The 22,922-nt window shown below is 57.6% G+C and overlaps 1 protein-coding gene across 3 annotated transcripts in view; it reads right to left on the reverse strand.

The window, feature by feature from the left end:
* Positions 1-22,922, reverse strand: part of CCN4 (cellular communication network factor 4) — a 24,175-nt gene continuing 1,253 nt past the window's right edge. The window contains exons 2-5 of one of the 3 annotated variants that reach the window (XM_037166703.2): positions 10,457-10,736; positions 5,609-5,869; positions 3,082-3,365; positions 1-1,277 (exon numbers count right to left, since the gene is read on the reverse strand). In XM_037166703.2, the coding sequence (XP_037022598.2) occupies positions 978-1,277; positions 3,082-3,365; positions 5,609-5,869; positions 10,457-10,736 (1,125 nt within the window). In that variant the 3' untranslated portion in view covers positions 1-977. Of the gene's footprint in view, positions 1,278-3,081; positions 3,366-5,608; positions 5,870-10,456; positions 10,737-22,922 lie in introns of those variants that run through there. The other 2 variants (XM_037166704.2, XM_037166705.2) reach the window with 2 other exon arrangements.

Here is a 22,922-nt window from a genome sequence, read left to right on the forward strand (position 1 = left end):
GACCTCACTCTCAGGAGTCAGACAGGCCATCCCAGGGGCTCCGCCAATTCCCATAAGCCCCCAAGCTGGGCGAGGGTCTGGATTTGAGGAGCCCGGCCAACCCCTGGTGTCCTGGTAGACAGTGGCAGGTTCACACTAGGGTCCTCACTCCCTCTGACGCTGGCTGCCTTCACTCTGGACCTCGCTCGTTCACTGTCGCTAGGGTCCTTGCTTCTTCTGGACGCTGGCTGCCCTCACTCTGCCCTGCAGTGCTGACTGGGGACTTTCTCATGAACAAGAACGAAATTCATCAGATTGCATTTCTGACCTAAATGAACCCGTGTATCCTTCTCAGTCCAGGAATGGAGAGAGAAACTCGGCCTCAATGATGCCTGGACTAATAGCCACGGTGTTTCGTGAGGAATCAAAGGCAAACAACCATTCACCTCACTTGGTGAGTGCTGGGTGGCCTTGTGACATGCACATCTTTGGACCCAGAGGTGCTTCGGTGCTCTGTGCTCAGAGGCAGTGCTGTCTGTCACAGCGCCTCCCGGCAGGGCCCCAGTACTAGACTGTCCCATTGAACTAAAGTTCACCCATCCTTCGAATGGATCTGAACAGTCTCGTGGTTGGCATCTCAAGAGGGAATCAGGGATATTCAATGTCCAGCTGATACGGCCCTTCAGGACTCAGGAGGAAGCCCCCGTGACTTGCACAGGCCCGATCAGGCCTCCACGGCGCTGTCCAGGACAGGCGGAGCCAGGCGCTTCCTCCGGGCGCCTGTGGAATGCAGACAAGAACGGGGCGCGAAGTCTGGGCCTGAGTGGCAGCGTGGTGTGTCATCTGGGTGGTCGGAGACAGGAAAGGGGCTGCGGGTCTGGGTCAGGGTCATTAGAAATGAATGGGAAGTGGACAAGAGGAGGGTCGATGGGGGGCCTCAGGGGCCTGGCTGCTTTGCCGGGACTGGGCCAGGCCCGATTTCTGTGTTGCGTGCCTGGCTAGTTGGCGATTTCTGAGAAGTCAGGGTAGGAGTCCAAATCAGCAAAGATGTCATTGGGGTTTCGACAGGTCAGGTTGCAGAAGCAGGCATTAATCCAGAGCACCTGGTGAGAGAAGCCAGGCCCATCAGGGCACTGGAAGGAGACGCTGATGGTCTTGGACTTGTAGGGGATGCAGCACCTGTTGTCCGTGCAGACCCCGCAGTACTTGGGCTGGTAGACACGTGTGCTGACGCAGCCGGCGAGGGTGAAGTTCATGGGCACCTCTGGCTGGTACACAGCCAGACACTTCTTCCCTTCCTGCGGGAAAGAGGTGTCAGTTGAGATGCTCCGAGGACGAACAATGACCTTCTTCCCCCCCAGCCCCCAGTTGTCCCTCCTCACTCGCCACATGGGAGCCCTGCACCTTACTTTGAGACCTGCAGCATCTTCCAGCTGGGAAGGCCCAACCACGGAACAGCACGGCCCGGCTGTGTCACCCAGGAGTCAACCGAGGACCACAGAGGGGCTGGCTTTGCTCACTCAGCTCCTGCCTCTCACTCTGCAGTTTCTCGTCTTTCCTCCATCTCCGCCCAGACACTGCCCTGTCCTTTGTCACAGTTTCACCAGCACAGGGTGCCTTTGTAGCTCCTTCAGTCAACCAAACGCCCCAGCTGGTCAGTGGCAGAACCACCAGGGGACTCCATGACGGTGGCACGCTTTGCCCTGCCCTGCCCCTCCTCTCCCTCCCGTGGCCCCTCACACACCCTTGTCATGCAACTTCCTCAACTCGATTGGAATTATTCAAAAGGAGCCCCGGCTCCCCGCCGGGCTTCGGGCCATCAAGAGTGGGGCTCCTGGGTGTCTACTGTCTAGTTCCGTGCCTGGCACATAGTAGGTAGTTACTAAACGCATCGAACTAATGGCTCTGGGGTCTCCCATGTGCCAGCACTATGCCACAACGGGGCAGGGCCCGGGAGCAGATCCAGGTACACGGGGTGCGGGGCTCATACAATTTAAGGAAACAAAATTGGGTGGTAAAGGTGGGGGTCGGGTGACAGAAAAGACTTGAATTAGCTTTGTGGTAAGCCCCCGTCTTCCTCAAGGGCACCATGCATTCAGGGAGCTTGGGGCTTTTGTTCCTATTTTTCCCGTGGCTGCAGACTGTTACAATCATGCTTTCACGGCGAGATGTCTGCAGGGCACCCACTGCCCACCAAGCGCCCAGAACACAGAGGCCAGTGGGGCGAGGAAAATAATCAGAGAGGAAGGGAGAGCAGAGGAGACACAAGAGAAGGAGAAGGTGGGAGGTCCAGACTGACAGAGGGGTGCCCGTGGCAGGGCACAGGGCACAGGAGATGGGGACAGGGAGGAATCGTTGGCAGCTGGGCTGTCAGGTCTACTGGGCAACCCTGTCCCCAAGAAACCATCAGTCCCGAATTGTTTCTTTTTTCCTTTTCAGTGGCAGCGGGCATATGAACAGTCCCGTGGCACAAGCGAGGACTGGAATTCGGGCGGTCAGGCCCATTGCTGACTGAGGGCCAGAGTACAGGCGGCTGTGTCCACGGCAGACCATCCTCGGCCCTTTATTTTGATTTTCCTCGACCCTCAGAGCTGGAAGGGCTGTCTGAGGTCAACTCCAGTATCTTACTGCTGTGAAGCCTGGGGCTCAGGATGCGAGGAGACTACAGCTGTCCCATGCGGTCAGCCGCAGAGAAGGACGCCCCGCCCCCAGCTGTGCGGCCCCGGCCCTGTTGCGTGCTCCCCTGTCACCCAGCGTGGCTGTCGTGCGGTGCATGGACACAGCTGGCGCAGGAGCAGAGAGAATGGCGGTCAGTGAGGGTCCCTCAGAGTCACTCCAGGAGAGCCCTCCTGAAGGCCCAGGGTTCTCTCCAGAGTGACCCTGATTTGAACAGTCCGCTCACCACTCTCACTTCCGTTGAGTGAAACACACGACACTCCAACCTGGTAACACCCGTTACCCCCATAACTTTGGGAGGTGGGCCTATTTATTCCCGTTCTACAATGACCTCACAAGAAAGTTGATGAGCCGGGCTCGAAGCCCAGCTTTTCTGTGTAGTCCAAGATGCCTGCCCACCCCCGCTCCCCTGGGAGGTGGACCCACCTTGATGAGTGGACGGATGTCCACGTCACAGGGCCGCAGGTTGCAGAGGCGCCTCTCCTGCTCAGGCCAGCAGTGGGCATTGGCGTTGGAGACACGCGTGGAGACGCCCAGGCCGCAGCTGGTGGAGCAGGGGCTCCAGGGGCTCGAGTAGGCCACGCAGTTCCTGTGCCAGGGCTCGGGCTCACCCTCGGCCACTGCGAGCGGGGACCACGTTCCCCGTGAGTCCCCAGCTCTGTCACCTCCAACGCCCCCATCGCCGCCCTGCACACTGGATCCTTGAAACTCTGCAAGGAGAGAGGTGGCAGGCTGGCTTCTATCTGGTCGTGGGTCCCCAGAGAGAGAGGACTTGTTTTGAGCTCCTCCCACTTCTCTGGGGGGAAGACCATCTTTAAAGACGGGAAACTGAGTTCAAATCCTATCGTGGGGTCCCAGACAACTCAATCTGGCCTCTATCCCCTCATCGGGACCATCCCTTCTGCCTTGTGGGGCTGGTGTGGTAATAAAAGGACTCTGGATGCTGACTATGTCTCGGTCACCTGCTTCGTGCTGGGCACACAAGGTTACGAGACACTGTTCCTGCCCCTGTGAGGTTAAGCTTATTTGGGGGAAGGCCAAAGGCCGTGGCCACACCCTAGGACCCAGCGTTTCCTCTGGGCAATGCCGAGGGCACGGTGGTCACGGGGCACACGGGCTTCAGAGTCAAACAGCGTGGGTTCGACTGGAGCTGCCTGCCAGGGGGTGGTTGGGGCTCTGCCTCCCAGGGCTGGAAAAGACGGGCACACACACGTGACAGCGCTCCAGCTGTCCCCGGCCCTTAGCGAGCCCTCAGTAAATGCGGGCTCTCGTGGTTCCTGGATCATCGGCCAGCGCACACCAGCTCTCGGACAGCACTGTTAATGTTTACATCCCAGCGTCCAGAGCGTGGCGGGTGCTCACCGATTCTCAGAGAGATGGAAGATGGAGAGAGCTAGGGGTGGAGGCGGGCGGAAATCCAGGGAGACAAAGGAGAGGTCCCACAGGAAGATGGAAGGAGGCGCACAAGAGTCAGAGCCCAGGAGGAAGCCAGTCTCAGTGTGCAGAGACAGGGGAGAAAGGAACAGGCAGAGGGAAGGGGAGGAAGACAGATGGAGAGAGAGGGAGAGAAAGGTGTTGCAAATGGCGGGGTGGGGGGGACAGAATTGGAAAGGGAAGACCTCAGATGGGATGAGGAGGAGGAGGAGAAAGGGGAAGACTCCAGGCTAACATCCAGACTTCCAGGCTAACAGGTATGCAGGGAGCAGGGATGAAAAAACAGGGGGTGGGGGGAGGGGAGGTTTGGGAGACAGAGGGGAGAAGGAGAGTTCTCAGAGGGCAGGGCAGGGCCGGGCTGGTCTGGCTGGAGGGAGGGTGGGACGTGCCGGGAGGATAAAAAGGGCTTTGGTTTCTGGGTCACGCACACGGCTCTGCCTGTGCTCGGTCAGAACGGGGTCACTGGGCCACACACAACGGGCAGACAGCAGCTGCCCCACCTCCCGGTGACCCTGTGTGGCTCTGCCAACCGGGGGACCTGCTGGGGCTGCTGCTGTCCTGGGCTGCTAGGGACAGAGCTTTTCCTGTCACCTCTCTCATGGGGCTGGCTCAGCAGCTGAGGGCCCCCCAAGCTCCGCCCAGAGAGGTGGTCCAGCCTGAACCAAGGCAGGCGGTGGGGGTGGGGGAACCGCTGTCCCTCCTGCTCCAGCCAGACCCACCCGAGTGCGCCCTCTGCTCTCCTGCTCTCCATTGCGTTCCGTTCTGAGACACTCTCTTCACTTGGCTTCTGCAAAATGTCTTCCTGTTTCCGACCTGCCTCTTGGATTTGTCTTTCTCAGCTTTCTTCTCTGTCCCCAGAGAAAACAGCAGTGCCTCACGGCTTCCCCAGAGGTTCTGCTGAGGGCCACTCTGTCCCCCAGGACACAAGTGAGGTCTGCAGGGAGTTTTGGTCGTGACTGTTTGCGTGGCAGGTGTGACTGGCATCCCCCGGGTTGGGGTCAGGGATGCTGCTGAACATCCCACAGTGCACAGGGCAGCAGCCCCATCACAGAGAGTTACCTGCTCCAAACGGTGTCAGGACCACAGGGAAGAGCCCTCACCTGCCACAGTGAGAGAAAGCATCTCCTCCCTCTCCCACCCTCGCACCTGCCGCTCCTGCCTCCCCTCCCCAGGTACCCACCACGCACTCACCCCTCCACCTCCATACCCCCCACCCAGTCTCTTAGGTAGGATCGTGATGAATCACACGTGCCTGGCTTTGTTCTGCACAGAGCCCTTCCTCGTTGTACGCTCAGAGGATCCCACACGACAGGCAGGGCAGAGGGTGTCACGACCGCCGTGCCCACGGGGAGACAGAGGCCAGAGGAGATGGGACTCTACCAGGGTCACTCAGCTAGTGAGTGGAAGACTGGGAACCGGACTGCGGGCTTTGTGGTCAACCACAGGCAGGCGGTCCGAGCTCCAGGAGGGTCCGCCCCCTCCCCAGGCCAGCCCTCCGGCCCCCGCGAACAGCACCCACCTAGGGCTCCCGTGTGGCGCGGTGCCGTCTTGCGCAGCCTCCTGGCCTCGTCGTCACACACCCACTGCTCACAGCAGCGGCCGGGCAAGCTGACCCGCCGTGGGTGGTGGCACCAGAGGCGTGGGGGGCGCACTCGGAGGCACAGCGGCGTGCAGCCCACCGCGCCATCCACGCACGTGCAGTTGAACTTGCAGTTGGGCTGGAAGGACTGGCCATTGCTGTAGCGCACCCCGTCCAGGACGCAGCCCACGCCGACCACCTCTGCGAACACAGCACGGCCAGGTCAGGCCCGGTGCCCTGGCCAGGGCAGCCTTCCACCGTGGACCTCACCCGACCCGGGAATCCGCCACCGTGGGGGAGGGGGGTCAGCAAAGGCAGGGACCCAACAGCGCTGGGGAGTGGACGGGACTTGAGCAGAGGGAGGGAGAGCCGGAGTTCCTTTGGAGCTTCAGCTGCAGCTCACTGAGTGACACCTGGTGCCAGCATCACAGGACTGAGCATCGCAGGGCCGGAGACCCAGGTGGCAGCCCCCTGTCCTGTCCTGAGCTCAAGGCACAAAGCCTGGTACCAACAAATATCACTAGGGCCATGGCTCTGAGTGGGGCAGACATGAAAAGCCAACCAGAACACTTGGAAACAAAGATTCCATTCATTCCCTGCTTGTTGATGGGGTGCTCCAGGCGCCGGAGATTCGGGAGTAAACAAAGCCACACTCGCCGACTGGTGGGAGGGCCAGCATCCGTGAAGCTGGGCGAATCTCCTTCGCCACCTCCTATCGCACCTCCGACTTGCAAGTCTCGGTGTGGCCTGGTGGTCTTCCTTCTTACTGAAGGACTTCCAGAAACTCAGGTCACCCTGCTCTGCCATCGGGCCGTCACTCCCCTCAACGACACCCCCAAAGGACGGTCAGCTGCACGGGAGCAGGGACGACGGGTTGGGCCTTGTTGGAGCCCCGCCATTGTTTCCCTGCACAAATGCCTCTGTGGATGGATGGACAGATGGATGGATGGATGGATGGATGGATGGATGGATGGATGGATGGGAGCCAGGGGAGCTGCTCTTGTGGATCACCTGACATCTCAAACACCTAAAGAGACAGGCATATTTGTCACTTTTTCCTTGGAAAGGGACCCATAAAATGTTGATCAGCCAGCCCTGAGTCACCAGCCTTCATTAGCTACGGTGCCGGGGTGCGAACTCCAGTTGTCCAGCTCCAAAGACTATGCTCGGTGGGTTTTCTCCTTCCTCGCTCTCCACACTGGGGTGTCTGAGCCTAGAACTGGGCCTGCCCCCTCTGAGGATGACCTCGGGCAGCGCTGAGGGGGTGTCGCCTAGGGAAAGTTAACGCACAGCAGCACAGCGGGGGACACGGCAGCCGATCCAGTCTGAGGCTTGAACGCGTTCCCTTGCTGACTTTCGACAACCACATGCAGTTGGTTTGGTCCAGCTCCCTCAGCAACGAGCCCAAGGTCACGTAGCCGGCAAGCGCCAGAGCCAGGATTCAAAACCCAAATTTGCCCGTCAAGTTCACGGTCCTCCAGCAGACCACACTGCCCTGGGCCTGCCCCCGCGGTGAAGAAGGCAGAATAGTGTTTATGCAACAGAAATAGCTGAAGAGGAGAATTCAGAGGCTGTTCTCTGCCCACAGAAGTATTTAGTTTGGCTCAGAGAATATTAAAAAAAAATTTTTTTTGAATGTGTTGCCAACATGTACAAATTATACCCAAATCTGGATTTTTTGGTTTTCTTGAAAACAGAGAGGAATGGCCAAGACCAGGCTCGCTTCTCTACCTGCCACCGTGGCTGGTGCCCAGGACCGGCCACCTCTCTAGCCAAAGCTTGCACTCCCCATTTCGCCAGACTCTGCACCATTCTCCTTCTAGGTTTCATGACCCACTGTGGCAAGTGCTCATTTTAATTACCTGCCTTGTCCTGAACTAGTTATGGGCTCCTCTCCAAGGACAGGCGTAGCCGGTCTGGGAACCGTCCTTCGGCCGAGCGGACCACTGGATGAGGAATTTGTCCTTCTCTCGCCCCCTGGCCTTGACCCGCGGTGTCTGCCTCTCTGTCACCGTCAGGCCCTGGGCTCTTCTTTCCTGAACGAGGGGCTCACAAACTCACACACTACGGCAATGTTTCTGGGAGGATGTTCAGTAGCATGCCAGCGAGTGTGTGTGTGTGCGAGTGCACACGTATGCATTAGATGTGGGTATCTGTGAGTGTGTGTGTGTCTGTGTGTGTGTGGCGGGGGGCAGGTCAAAACCAACAGGGACACAAGAGTTCACTGTGCAAAGAAGCTTGGAAAGAGAAGGCTGCTGATGACAGCTCCCCTTTGGGAACTGGACAGTGGACAGAAACACTCAAACCCCTGGAAGCTCTGTAACACCTTTCAACTTTATTTATACCAGCGTCTGCAGACCTTGGCGAGCGTGACACCTGTGAAACTCTCCTGCAGGCCACAGTCTTCCTCCCAAATGAAAGGAAGGAAGCATAAGAGGCGCGTGGTGAGCAGGAGCTGAGAGGCTACTGTGGCTGAAGTGGGACCTGAGACACAGAGGGGTGGGTGGGCTGGGGGGAGGGCGGTTTCCAGGCCCCCGGGGGGGGGGGCAGGCAGGGGAAGCGGTTCCAGCCTGCACAGGCTCTGAGATCATGAGGGCGTGTCTGCAAAGGCGTGGTGCCTGGCTCGTGCTAATATGTCAATGTAGCTTTAGAGATTGTTACAATCCCCGTGAACTGACTGACCCTTCCAGTGACCTTGAAGAACAGCTGCGGGAGGGGAAAGAGATGAGGAGACAGCCTCCTCGGCGGGCGGGGTTTCGAGTGCGGGGAGGCTGAGTCCAGCCATCTTATCTGGGTTTGGGGGGCGAGTGAGGCACTGATTCTGCACAGTAGCACCCTCCCCGCATCCATGGCTTTGTTCCCCTCGGTTCGGTCACCTGCGATCCACCGTGTCAGAAAATATTCCAGAAATAAACAATTCAGAAGTTTTAAATTGCGGGCTGTTCTGAATGATTTGATAAAATCCCACACCCTCCTGCTCTGTCCCACTCGGAAGGCGAGTAGCCCTTTGTCCAGCGTGTCCACTCTGTGGATGCCCCGCCCCTCACTCACTGCGCAGCTGGCTAGGGGATCAGATCAACTCTCACAGAGTCATGGGGCTTGTGTGTGAGTCACCCGTACTTCACTTCTAACACCTCATGCACTCAAGGCTCATTACGTACAGAACACAGTGATGACTGCTCTATCCGTTACCAGTCGTTATTGTTGGTCTCTTGCTGTGTCTAATGTATACATTCAACTTTACCGCAGGTGTGCAAATACAGGAAACACGGAGTATGTATAGGGTTCAGCACTATGTGTAGATTCAGACTTCTGCTGGGGGTCCTGGAACGCACCCTGCAGATAAGGGGGGGCTGCTATATGTCAGTCTCACACTCGGACACACCCAAATATCACCCGGGAAGCTTGTTAAAGGTGTGGCTTCCGTCCCCACTCCTGGCAGTGCGGTGGGCTTAGAGTAACACTTTTAACCAGCGCACTGGGAGAGTCTTTGCAGGCGGTGCTGTGAGTCCCGTTTGAACACACGGCTCTGGGGGGGGCGAGTGGTGAGCCTGAATACCAGGAATAACAGAAGAAGGACGGAGGATCCAGGTGGTTACTGGCAGAGCTGCAGACAGGTGACTTGCTGTGAAAGGGGAAGCACGCTCCAATGGGAAGAGAGCAGAAAGGGCTCGCAGGTTAACCCTGGGGGTCCGATAGCACTGTCCGACTGGGAGTTGTGTCCACAACTCACCAACAACCCTCAGGGGGACAGCGGGCTAACCGCGGATGAGAGACTGCGCTGTGTGCAGCTATGAAACCGGGAGTATGTACGGCCAGAGTTATGGTGAAGGCTCGATTCGTCACCGAAGAAAAACAGAGGCTCTTGGGTTTACGAGGCTTTGAGGGACTTTTCAGAGGTTGGGCTGCCGCGTCCTGACGCCTAGTCACCTCTCTGCATCGTGCTGGGTCATGCCTCCTGGGTGAACGCTTTGATGACTCAGGCCAGATGAATGCCAGTCAGACAGACGCAAGGGATCAGAAAGTGCCAGAAAGGAGGTCTTTGGGCACCAAAAGGGCCATGATGTGGCACTTGAAGAGAACAGTGTAAGTTGGGATGGCCGTGTAGACAAAAACATGACAACGTTGGAGACGGGGAGGTGCCAAGTGACACTGAGGAGCTGAGTCGTTAGCCCACCAGCTATCATATAAGATCGCTGATAGACATTTTAAGTCAACCAAGATAGAACAATTGATCTGTAGTGTGCAGTGACAACTACATACCCGAAGAAAGGGCTGAAAAGTTAAGTAACTATAGCAACTGGACATGGGTGGGAGCTGCGAAGAAATGATTGCAGGCTGCTGGCTTTCGTTCTTTCAAGACCACGGAATTTTTAAAGTGGGTACTATTTCAACTTACAGCATCACTAAACTAGCTGAAACTTGGCAGGGTCCTAGTGGCCCTGGGAGGCCGTGGGCACCCGGTGGGGGGTCCTGCCACTAAGAGAATGCTACCAGGCCCAGCCCTTCCTGGTAGCCCCTTTCCCCCTGACGTCTGCCATAGATGTGCCTCCAGGGCTGAGGAGAGAGCAGGAGGCCAGGTTCCGGAGGCAAGAGGAACGTAGGCATCTCCCCTTGTCCAGTAGGGCTCAGCCTCCGGCCTCTGATGATGGACAGGGGGTGGGGGAGTGGGGGCACCTCCTGCAGAGCAGGAGCCTGGCCAGAGGAAGGCTCCAGGTGAGGGGCCCTGGGCCAGAACTGGGGATGCAGGGGGGCCGGTGGCCAGAAGGGAGGGAAGGTGTCACTTACGTGCACACACTCCTATTGCGTACCTCGGGCGGTCCCCGCTGTAGTCGCAGTAGAGGCCCCGGTGGGGGTCGCAGGTGGCGGCCTCTGTGCAGTTGTCCCCGAGCTGCTGGGCGCACACCTTACAGCACTCGCAGCCATCGGTGACGAGGCTGACCCCCAGCGGGCAGCGGGGTGGGGACGGCGGGCACTCGCACGGCCACTTGCAGAACTGGGGGTGTGCAGACGTGTCCTCCAGGGGCGCCGGGGTGAAGGCCATGGCCGAGGGGGCTAGAGACAGGGCCTGTGGGGGGATGGAAGAGATGAAGGGGGACTGCCAGGCCAGGGTCAGAGCCCAAGGGGCCTGCCAGCATCTTTCCGCCTTCATGGTGTTCAAAAGGCTTACATGAAGTTTTATTTCTCCCACATGCGTTTAATGGTCCATCTCCTTTCTCCTCAAAAGAAGAAATAAGGCCAAGAGCCCGGAGTCCGGGGACGTGAAGCCAGTTGCCTGAATCCCCCTGCTGGTGGGCAGTGGGCCTGGACACTGCATCAGAGCCCCGGCCACCAAAGCCCCACGGCTGTGTCCTTCCCTCTGCCCTCCACCCTCCTCCTGGGGGCCGGTGAGTTGGCCTTGTGTGACAGATGTGGGGGCTGAGGCCCTGTTTCCTCCACAAAGGGTCCCTTGGAGCTCACAGGGACCCCAAACTCAGATTCGACACCTGGGTTCAGCCAGCCGACTTGTTACTACTACTGTTTTTTTAATTGTTATCATTATTTCCCGCCTGAGCACCAGGAAAGGACAGTGTACACAGGGGCTTCGAGCTGCCTCTACCTCTGGGGTCCAGTCCCCTTCCCGCCCCTCCCTGGACCACCACCCAGACCCCCACTCTTTTTTTTAATTTATTTTTTTATTGATTATGCCATTACAGTTGTTCTATTCCCCCCTTCATTCCCCTCCACCCTACCCCCCGTCCCCACCATTACCCCCCCTTTAGTTTATGACCACGTGTCTCAAGTTCTTTAGATTCTATATTTCCCATACTATTCTTGCCCCCCCCCCCATCTATTTTCTATCTACTGTCTATGCTACTTATTTTCTGTACCTTCTCTTCCTCCCACTTCCCTGTTGCTAACCCTCCTTGAGATCTTCATTTCTATGTTCCCACTCCTGATCTAGCTGTCCTTTTAGTTTGCTTTTGTTTTAGGTGTGGTTGTTAATAACTGTGAGTTTGTTGTCCTTTCACTGTTCATGTTTTTTTTAACTTTTTTCTTAGGTAAGTCCCTTTAACATTTCATATAATAAGGGCTTGGTGATGATGAACTCCTTGAATTTGATCTTATCTGAGAAGCACTTTATCTGTCCTTCCATTCTAAATGAAAGTTTTGCTGGATAGAGCAATCTTGGTTGTAGGTCTTTAGATTTCATGACTTGAAATACCTCTTTCCAGCCCCTTCTTGCCTGTAAGGTCTCTTTTGAGAAATCCGCTGACAGTCTGATGGGAACTCCTTTGTAGATGACTGTCCCCTTATCTCTTGATGCTTCTAGGATTCTCTCCTTCATTTTAATCTTGGCTAATATAATTATGATGTGCCTTGATGTATTTCTTCTTGGGTCCAACTTCTTTGGGACTCTCTGAGCTTCCTGGATTTCCTGGAAGTCTATTTTCTTTGCCAAATTGGGGAAATTCTCCTTTATTATTTGTTCAAATAAGTTTTCCACTGGTGGCTGTTGCTTTCCCCCTTTTTGTACCCCCATAATTCGAATGTTGGAGTGTTTAAAGATGTACTGGAGGTTCCTAAGGCTCTCCTCATTTCTTCGAATTCTTGCTTCTTCACTCTTTTCTATTTGGCCATTATTTGCTTTCTTCTGGTCCACTCCATTGATTTGAGTCCCAGTTTCCTTTTCATCGCTCTTGGTTTCCTGTGCAATTCCATTCATTTCAATTAGTTTCGCCTTCATATGTTTCTCTAAGTTGTGGCTATAATCAACCAGTTTTGTGAGGATCCTGATGACCAGTGTTTTAAACTGTGTGTCTGAGAGTTTTGCTATTTCTTCATCACTTAGATTTATAGGCTCTGGGGCTTTGAGATCTTCTTGAGCCATTTTTGGTCTGTTTGCACTCGTTAAGTATGAGGAGCAGAGCCTTGGACTCCCAGGTCGCTGGGTTGTGATGCTGTATGTGGGGGCGTGGTCAGAGCGGGGGAAATGGCGGCCCCTCTGCTGTTTCATGCCACTGGGTGAGGAGCAGAGCCTTAGGTGGTTCACCAGGGCCAGGCCACTCAGAGTCGCTGGGTTATGACGCTGTATGTGGAGGTGGGGTCAGAGCGGGGAAATGGCGGCACCCTCCGCTGCCACTCGCCGTGGGGACCCGCTGGGTCCCGGTCCAATCGCCCACTTCCCTGCCTGTCCATCCGCGCACGAATGTGCGACCACAGTCAACCCGCAGCCCTGTTCCCTCGCTGCCTCCCCCCGCCGCCCCCCCCACCGGTCGCCTCTCACTAGGTCCAACCCTGAGCCTGGACTCCATGTGCCCGAGTCCATCTGACCGAGCCCTCCCGTGCCACCCCGCTGCGCCAGCTGCTAGCCCCGCCCCCCACTGGTCAGGCTGAAGAACCCGTTGTCAACAGACCCCCGAAAAGTTCAACCCTCTGTGTTCTGGCTGTGTTCTCCACCGCCAATACCTAGTCGTCTCCAAACCTGGCCGCGTGAGAAGGCACGGCGTCTCCATCCATGCCTCCATCCTGGCGGAAGTCCCAGACCCCCACTCTTTACACAGGAGGAACCGGGGCCCACGAGAGTCAGCAGCACACAGAGAGTGGACCTTCGGCCCGCCTTCTGGGCCAGTGTGGTCCCTGCGGGGAGGCACCCAGTCCGGGCATCTCACCCATGACTCCAGAGTCTGAGGTGGGCAGAGGCACCCAGGCGCAGGTGGGCCCCAGGCCGCCCCCTGCATCTGAAACCAGAGGAGCCCTCACGGTGGGATTTGCAGATCTGCACGTCATTGCTGAACCACAGAGGCCGAGACACTCAGTCTTCTCCCTTCGCCGAGCAGGAAACTGAGCCCCAAAGAGGTGGAAGGACAGGTCCAGGGCCACACGGCCACACGGCCACATGGCCCCCGTCTGGGCCCAGGCGCAAACGACTCTCTCTGCTCTGTTTCCACCCCCTCCGCCTCCTCTGGGCTCTTTCAGTCACTCAGCAAACACCTGCAGAGCTCGCTCTTAGTCTCTCTCAGGTCGTCAGCATTTTCAGAGAAAGGGGAACATCTCCTGTGCCCAGGGGACCCGCAGCGGATAGGAGAGACAGACGGGGGTGATTTGTCACAACGTGGGGCTGTGTGTGGGGGGCTGTGTCCTGGCTGGGATGCTGGTCTGCTGGACTCCGGTTCTGAGCCCAGTGTGTGGTCAGTGTGATAAATCCCTTCCGCCAGGGAAGGACCCATGAAAGTCAAAAAGGCAAGCCCTGCCTGGAGGTCCAGTCACCTCCGGGCTTGGTGTCAGACACATCTGCTGGGGCGGAGCACACTGCTCTGGGGTGACCAGGGCCGGTCCATCTTCACCTGGGATGCAGGTATCTACCTGCCTCATTCACTTTTCCTCGAAAGCACTGTATGACCACAGACCCCCAAGTCATTGAATGCAACCCCACACACGCATGAGCACCTCTCTCCTACCGACCGACACCGTAAGGGGAGAAGAGGCTTCCCTGCCGTGCTGGGGGCGGGGGGTGGAGCACAGCCTCCCGCACTGGCGGATGGCGAGCAGATCCTTATTCTCTACTCAAGAAGAGAGCGTGAGGCCTGCGACAGAGGGGCCCTCTCGGTGGGCCTTGCACGAGCTTCCTAACTGTCCCAAGCCTCAGCACCCCCATGTGTGATGTGGTCACAGTAATGCCCCCCAGAAGCCACTGGGGGGTAGAGGGTCACAGCATGTGCAGCTGTACTTGTGCAGGGGCTGGCGTGGGGCACTCAAGAGCATGACGTCCCCTCCCTGCCCCCTGTCCCCAGAATGCCCCCCAAACACTCGAGGTCTGGACACTGGAGCTGAGCTGGGGAGCTGTAACCTGGTGGGGCTAGTCTCCACACGGTCACTGTCCAGCTTGCTGTCTCCATACCAAGTTAAAGATCCCGGGAAGGAAGCGGCAGAGAGGCCCCCTGGATGGGCTCCGGGTCCTCTGTGCCAAGCCCTGGCTGTTGGCGCCATCTAGTGGTCTAAGACCTCCCAGAGTAACGTGCACACTCACACACACAGAGTGGCTCAGCACGTCCACTAGCCTTTTGCCCTAGTACCTGGACCGTTGTCATAAAAATACAGACTCTGTTTTCGTCCTCAAAGGAGCAGGAGAAGCGTATCGGCCCAAGAACAAGAGGTGCCCGGTGTGTGCACTGACACCCCCCTGAGAAGTGACCCAGACCCTGGTCCCAGCTCGCTGGCCCTGCACGCCTGGAGGCCAGCCACCAGCATGGCTGTCATCAGCCCAGCTGTAGAGCCCGTCCCCTCTGTGGGTGGCAGGAGGCACTGTTGGAGCGCATACCTGTGCTGGCCTAGAATGGACAGTCTTGGGTCATCTGGGGAGGGTGTCTCCAGTCACTCAGAGCCCCTGCTGGTGCTTGCACAGAAAGACATGGCCATCGAGCTCACGTCTTCTGCCACGGCCTTTGCTCCGGTGACCACGAGAATGTATCTCTTGAGATTCTCTGCATTCAGCCCAAAGCAACAAACCTGTTCTTATTTTATGGGTGAAAGCCATGAAGCACAGAGGCTCATGCAGGTAGGCGGGGACACAAGAAGATTTGGAGAGGGCTCTGTGTCACCAGCAGCTGTAGGCGAGGTGCCAGTGCCCTGGGGGCACCCTGGCGCTCTCATCAGCCTCCTGCTTTCTTTGAATTAGAGCCTGTCCCAGCTTTGCCAGGCCCAACAGGAGCAGATGGTGAAGCCGGAACCTCCCCAGGCAGCCCCGATGGCTGTCCTTTCACCCACAGACAGCTGCCCAACCGGGGCCAGCTGCACCCATTATACAGAGGGAGAAACTGACCGTGGCCAGCTCGGGGCCACACGGGCCTGCACTGTTTTCATCTCACGGCAGACGTGAAGAGGGACACGAGGTGAAGGCAAAGAAAACATTGTCCCAGGAAGGCCAGAGAGACTGGAGCCCAGCCTTGGGTCCGTCCAAATTGCAGGTGGTCACATCAAAGTCTCTTTGGTGATGCCCCTTCTGCAGATGGACTTCTGCAGATGACACTGTGTTTACAAGGAAGACAGGAAGGAGGAGGCAATGCTGAGATGTGTCACCGGCAGCGCAGGGTGCCCCTGTCACGGCCTGTCCCTGCTGTGTTTTCCTGGCTCAGCACTGAGCAAACCAGCCTCACCCACCTGTCCCGTCCCCCACCCTCTTCAGGGGCCCCTCCCGACAACAACCCAGGCCCTGCTCAAACAGAATTCCATTGGAAGCACACCGGTGCCTGGACACTGCCCCACCCCTGCACCCCCAGGCACCCTGACTCAGGTGGGCTGGGCAGGAGCCGAGCACTGAGGTTTTTCCAGGGGCTCAGGGTGCACCCAAGCTTGAGAAGCACCAGCAAAGGCCTGTGGACCTTGTTAAAATGCAGACTCCCAGACCCCGCCTTGACTACACAGCTTCCGTTCTACCAGGCCAGGCCCAGAATCTGTGTTCTGACCTGGACTTCTGGTGATTCTTGCAGGATGGGAACCGCCCCCTGGGTGCTGGGCAGGGGAGGCAAAGTGTAGGGACTCCGGATCGGCCTCCTCTGTTAACCCGTGACTCACATGCCACCCTCCTAGCCTGTGTTACTCGCGCCCTCCGCACACCAGCTGGTGCAGAACACACACCACTCTGCGCCATCCCAGGCTGCCCACCGCTCTGTACCCAGGCCGGGTGCAGTTCACCGAACGTGATGTGCCTTGCCCTTGACGTTTGGTTAAAGTGACTTAGAAATGGAAAGAGAAAGGAGCGTAGTGCCTGCTAAGATCTGTGTGTTTTTCGTTCCTCCCCAGTTCGTGCACTGACCTCCAGAGGGGGTGGTGCTGGAAGGTGGGGCCTTGGGAGGGGGGGAGGTCAGGAGGGCAGAGTCCCCTGCCTTCATCTCCCACCCTGGGCAGACCCACAGAAGTTGCCAGCAATGAGCCAGGGAGAGAGGCAGGTTATGACCACGCCAGCACCTGGGTCTCGGGCTTCCAGTCTCCAGAACTGTGGGAAACATTTCACTGGTTTATCAACCACCCAGACACCAAACAGACTGGGCCGTGTCGGGCTCTTAACCACTGGATGAGGAGGGGATCAGGAGGCGGTTAAAAGCGATGAGCGGATCCCCTTCATCCTAGTTGTTGGATGAAGTCAGCAGATGACACCTGGGAAGGGAAAGAGCAAAGCTGCTCTAGGGAGAGCTGCAGACGCATGACGAGGTGACATGGAAAGGCAAGCAAACACCCTGGCTGGTGTAGCTCAGTGGATTGAGCATGGGCCTGGGAACCAAAGGATCATGGTTCGATTCCCAGTCAGGGCACATGCCTGGGTTGCAGGCCAGTTCCTGGCAGGGGATGCATGAGAGGCAACCATACACTGGTATTTCTCTCCCTCTCTCCTTCCCTTCCCCTCTAAAGATAAATAAATAAAATCTTTTAAATTAAAAAAAAAAAAGAAAAAGAAAGGCGAGCAGACGCTGGATCTGCTGGTCTTTCCCGGCTCTCTGAAAATGGACCTGCGGACAGGTCAGTCTCTAACTTGACTTTGACACATCGGTTTACCTCATTTTCACAAAAACACGGCTATGGCATGGGAGCAGGAAGCGTGAGGCCGGTGGTGGTGGGCAGGCCCCGAGGGGGCCTGAAATGTCCTCTTGGGTGGTGGGAAGGTGGGCCTGCCCTCCGGTGTCAGAGTGTGCGGCTCACTGGCGAATGAGGCTCTGGGGCAAAGCGCAAAGGGCATGACTTCTGCCGAGAGAGGAACCCCTCCCTTCCAAGCCCCCGGCCCTCCCAGCTCTGTGGCCTGTGCCCCTGCTCCCCTCTCTGAGCTCCCACCTCCTTTGTTGTAAAATGGCAACGACGACAGCATGTGCCAGCAGCCCAGGGAGAAGTCACTAGAATTATCCCCATTTCACAGATATGGAAACTGAGGCTTAGAGAGCTTAAGTGACCAAAAGGCCTCACAGCTGGGTAATGGCCTAAGACCCGAGTATCCCTCCAAAGCCCTTGCTTGTAATCCAGGAGTCATCGCTGCACTCCTCCATCCTTCGTTCATTCACTCATCCATCCATTCATTCCTCCGCCCACCCGCCCATTGCACCCCCGCACTATGCCTCTCCTATGCGGCTGGAGCTCAGATGAAGAAGACCTGGCGCATCAGAGCACAGAGACACACAAAATAAGACAACATGGGCTGTTGAGGATTGTGTGGGACTGAACCCAAGCTACTGAGGGTCCCCGGAAAAGGGTATGGGAGCCTGAAATGTCAGGGGGCTTTTTAGGGACGAGTTGCTCTCTCTGACCTCTTCTGCACCCAGCGCTGCTCCTGGCACACGCTGGGTCACCTCTCAGTGAACAACAGGGCAGGTCCCAGCATTGGTTTGTTGGAGGTGGGGAGGCTGCACCCAGATTGTCCTCGAGGGGGCAGGGTTGAGACAGAAATGGCCTGAGCTGGCCCCAGCTGGGCTGGGGGCTTTGGGAAGGGGCTCCCCTGTCTGGAAGCAGTTTGTGTTCGCTCCTCCCCTGAAGGGAAGGAGCTGGGGTGGGGGGAATGTGGCCCCGGGCGGGGCCCTGGGCCTTGTGGAAGTGACCCACTCACCCTCCCTACCCGCTTTACCACTTCGTTCCCCCCACTGCTGGTGTGACTCACTAGGGCAGCCAACAGGTGAAAGGATGGACACCCCTTTTCTGAGCACCTCCCAGTAGTGAGCCCCTAGGGATTTCGACCTGGGTCCCTGGTGGGCTGCCCTTCAAGGGGTGCCAGCAAAGAGCTCCTTCTCCTGGTCTCCTGACCATCCAGGTGAGGCTGGGTCTTGCCCCAAAGGCGGGATTAGGAATCCCCCGCTCTCTCAGGAGATTTCCCTGCTCTAGACGCCCTACCCCCTCCTTCCGGCACCCGGCCCAGGGCAGGCTCCTAGCACAGGTCCCTTCCCTCCACTCTTGGACTCAGACAGGGATTCCGCAGGGGTGGGGCCCCTCCCTTTCTCTTGCTTCCCCCTCCGCCCCCACTCACACCCCCACACCAAAACTCAGCAGACCCACAGCCCTCCCAAGCCTGGACTTGCCTCCAGACTGGGGGCCTTGGGACGGGCGGGCACAGATTTTATCGCATCCCCTGGAATGTCCATTATTCATGTCCCTCGAGGCCCAGTTCCTCCTCCTCCGATTCTACCCCCTCCTCCTCCACCCCCTTCTTGCAGGGAGAGTCCGAGAAGGGGGAGGGGGAGGAGAGTTGGCTGATTAACAGGACGTCAAGGCGAAAGGAGAGACTGGAGTCCATCTGACGCAATGGTTTTTAAGTTGAGTGTACGCGGAAGTCTCCGAGGCGCCCCTTCACAGGCCCTGCTCCCCGGGAGTTAGAGCTCAGGGCCCTGGAGTTGGTGTTTTTCTCCCAGGCCTCTGGTTCTCAACACACTCCCCTCTGCTAGTGTGAAAACCCATCTCCAATGTACGAGCCTCCCTCCACGGTAGGGACCCAGCAGCTGTTTACCACCGCATCTCTGGAGGCAAGAAAAGGTGGGCCCAGAACAGGGCTGTCTGAGTTCATGGAGAAATTATATGGACAGGCTGTGAGGTCCACAGTCAGTGACAGGGGCCCTGACTCAGGGTTGTAAGACACAAGTCTCCCCGTAAGAGTCATTATCAGCACCATTACCATCGTCACCATCCCCACCATCATCACCATCAGCACCATCCCCACCAGCATCACCATCACCACCATCAGCACCATCCCCACCATCAGCACCGTCATCAGTACCACCAGCATTACCATCACCACCATCGTCACCATCCCCACCATCAGCACTGTCGTCATCAGTACCACCAGCATCACCATCACCACCATCAGCACCATCCCCACCATCAGCACCGTCATCAGTACCACCAGCATCGCCATCATCATCAGCAACACCATCACTATTTCTTTCTCCTACACAACAAACCAAAAGTGGCCGCTGACTCTCTTTAAATGTGCAGGGAAGCTGGCCAGGATGTGGAGACCCTGGAGCTTCAGAAGACCCCATGCCCCATCATTGAGCCCGGCACATCCCCCCAGCCAGCCTGCCCCCCTTCCTGACCACCGGGTGCTGAGCCGGGTCTCTCCAAATGCCTGCACACTGGGAGGTGGAACTCGTCCGCGTCAGTGTTTCGGCCAAGCTGGGAACCCCCACCCCTGCTGCTGGAACAGCGGGAACCACTGTGTGTCTCACCTGCATTTCATTCTTAATTCTCCCAGTGCCCCCAAGACACGAGTACTGATATTAGACCTTTTACAGCCATACACATGGCTCAGAAAGGCTGGGCTCTTTGTCTGAGGATGCACAGCTAGTAAGTGAAGGAGCTGGGACCGGAACTCGGTATTTCTCCTCCCTGCCTATGGCGATTCCTCTGTCTACACCTGTGTCTTTGCAGACTAACACTGTCTAGTAGAACATCATGTGAGCCCGATATGGAATTTGACATTTCTAGTCACCACCCTAAAACTAATAAGGAACAGGTGGGATTTGTGTTAATGAAATATGACGTATTTCGTTTAACCCAATGTGAAAATTATCATGTCAATATGGAATCAATAGTAAAAAAATTACAAGGAGAGCCCCATGGTCTGGTATCCGTGCAGAGTCTTAGGGACCCAGCGTGCATCTGCTCTGACAGCTCCTCTGACGCTCACCGCATGTCACGTGCTCAGCAGCCTCAGTGCCGGTCTAGACTGTGAGGGCCCTGCTGGCCTCATGGGCATGTGGCACTCCAGTTGGTGCACGCCGAGCGCTCAGGACACTGTACCCAGACCCAGCGGGCTCCGGTCCCAGGGACACAGGGCGTTCCTTCAGCGCTGTGAAGGAATGAGCAGAGTGTCCACCGCACTATTGTGACCCCTCCTTCCTTCCCAGGCTGCAACTGGCACCCTGTCCGGCCCCTCCCAGATCCCCGCCCTGAACCATATGGAACCCAGTGAGTGTAGCAACCCTCCCCGCTGCCCTGCCGCCCGCTGTCTGCACAAAGCCAAAGGCAGCCTCCCGGTGTTTGGCTGCTTTGCTGGCCGGGTTTGGGGGGGGAAATTTTCTGAAACCTGGGGGAGGTGCCTCTCCCCCATGCTGCTCATAAGCCCAGGGAGACTGCCCAGCCCAAGGTCAGGGCCTGGTCTCCCAGGGAAAACAGTTCTGTTCCCGTTCCAGAGGGCGAGCCTGCCAAGGGCCGTGCCAGGTGGGCCCATGAGCCCGTCCCTGCCGTGGTCCCACGAATGCCCCACAGAAGCCACAGGCAGAAGGGCCGTGAGTTCGGAGCGGCGTGTCCAAGTGGCCAGAGAGGCTCTGAGCAGGGGACGCGTGGGTCTGGGGTTTGGGTGGGATTTGAGATGCTTGCTCAGACCCCAACTGCAGACAGAGGTGTAGTGAAGGCGTCACTGCTCACGTTCTCACTCTTCTGAAAAATGGCTGTGCCACAGGCTCAGGCCCACGCCCTTCTGCAGGGGCGGCGGGGAGGAAGAGCTCGCACTGCATCCCCAGCACGTCCCCCTCAGGCACAGTCGCACACGCCGTGGTCACGCACACACGTGCCATGCACACCACACACGCACTTACATGAGAGAGGTGGTATGGGTGGCCGACCAAAGACCTCGTGTTCGCCCAGGAATTTGTGAGCACGACATTTTGTGAGCCCAGTCCCTGCTCTCCGACCCTCAGGGGGTCCCGTGTTCACTCCCCAGCCGCAGGGAGCTGGGGGCTGCCATCGTGGCCCCCGTAAAAAGGGAGGGCAGTGAGGCCCAGCGCAGTTCAGGGACTTAGTGAAGCCGGAAGGCCAGGGCAGAGCCCGCCCCGGCCTCTCTCTTCTGATGACATCTGCCTTCTTGCCTCACTGGCCCGTAAGCTCTGGTAGGGACAGGGACCACAGGCTGGTCACCTCTGTACAAGTATGGGGACCACAAAGGCAGTGGGCTTATGGCCAAGAGCTAGACCTGGGTTCAAATGTTGGCTCCACCGTATATTCCCTGTGTGAGCTCAGGCAAATGACTTAACTTCTCTGAGCTCCAGGTTTTACATCTACAAAGGAAGATAATGACATCCACTTAATACTATTGCCATGGGAATCGTAGGAGGCACTTAATAAAGGTCTGTTGTCTGAACTGAAGAGGGTTTTAGTTATCTACAGACAGCGTTGAGCCCAGGACCACACGGAGGGCCCTTCTCTGAGCGCCTGGTGGTCACTGGATGCCGTGGAAGGAAGACGGGGATGGCGAGAGGGGGAAGCAAGTCTGCTCCGCCTGCACCGTTATCACGTATCACGTTCCCCAAGACACTGGCTCGGTTTCTGCACTGGCTGCCTGTCGCGCCCCTGATTTATCTCTTCCTGCTTCGATTACAGACCCTTCAGATACTGCTGTTCCCTCTGACAGGGTGAGGGCCCCCGGCCCCACTTCCTCAGCCGCTCCTGGCCATCCGCACGGGCGCCTCCCCCCAGACGCACATCCATATCACTGTTTCCATTGGAACCCCACCGGGGCTCTGCATGGCCTTGCACCCCCCTCACGTGCCAGTGTCAGGGACAGCTGCGGCTGGGATTTGGCTGTAAGCACAGCACTGGTTGCCATTTGTCCCACGGCCCTCACAGAGCAGGGGGCGGGGGTGGTAGGATGCCCCAAGTGGCCTGGTGCCTGGCTTTGTGCAGAGAGCTCCCGAATTGGGGAACAAGCGGGTCGTGTGGGGTTCCCGGAGATGGTCCCAGAGGGGCCTGCACAGAGGAGGGGCCGCACGGAGGAGAGGTGCCTTGTCTCCTCCCAGGAGCCTGCCCTCCATTCTGCTGCCTAGGACCGCCTGGGCTCCTAGGTCTTGTGCGTGTCCCTGGGCTGAGCCCACAGCTCGGCACCCCCTCCTCCCCAGCACCACTGGCTCTGCAGAGACAGGCAGGGCTCCAGCAAGACGCCCCCGCAGGCTTGTCCCCTCCTCTCGTCACACAGACCTTGCTGTGCCGCCCTCACCTCTTCTCCAGCCAGCCCCTGCCCTCCCAGCCGGAGCAGCCCTGAAAGGAGGGCTGGCTTGGCTCTCTCTGCTCTGCAGGAAATGCTCAGTTTCCCCTAAGCTGGGAAAGCTCTGGAAGAAAGAGAGATTTGGCAAGAGAGAGCTAAGTTTGAACTCTGGCCACTGATGGATTCGGGGACCTTGGGCAAGTCCCTTACCTGCTCTGCCTCCGTTGCTTTCATTTGCAGAAATGTTAATGTATATCTTTTGTGTACGGCAGACAGACACCGCACAAGGCACAGAGGATTTAACCCCGAGTCAGACAGACTCTC

This window comes from Artibeus jamaicensis, unplaced genomic scaffold, assembly GCF_021234435.1.
Source record: "Artibeus jamaicensis isolate MK-2021 breed Jamaican fruit bat unplaced genomic scaffold, CSHL_Jam_final scaffold_916, whole genome shotgun sequence".
Taxonomy (NCBI): Eukaryota; Metazoa; Chordata; class Mammalia; order Chiroptera; family Phyllostomidae; genus Artibeus; species Artibeus jamaicensis.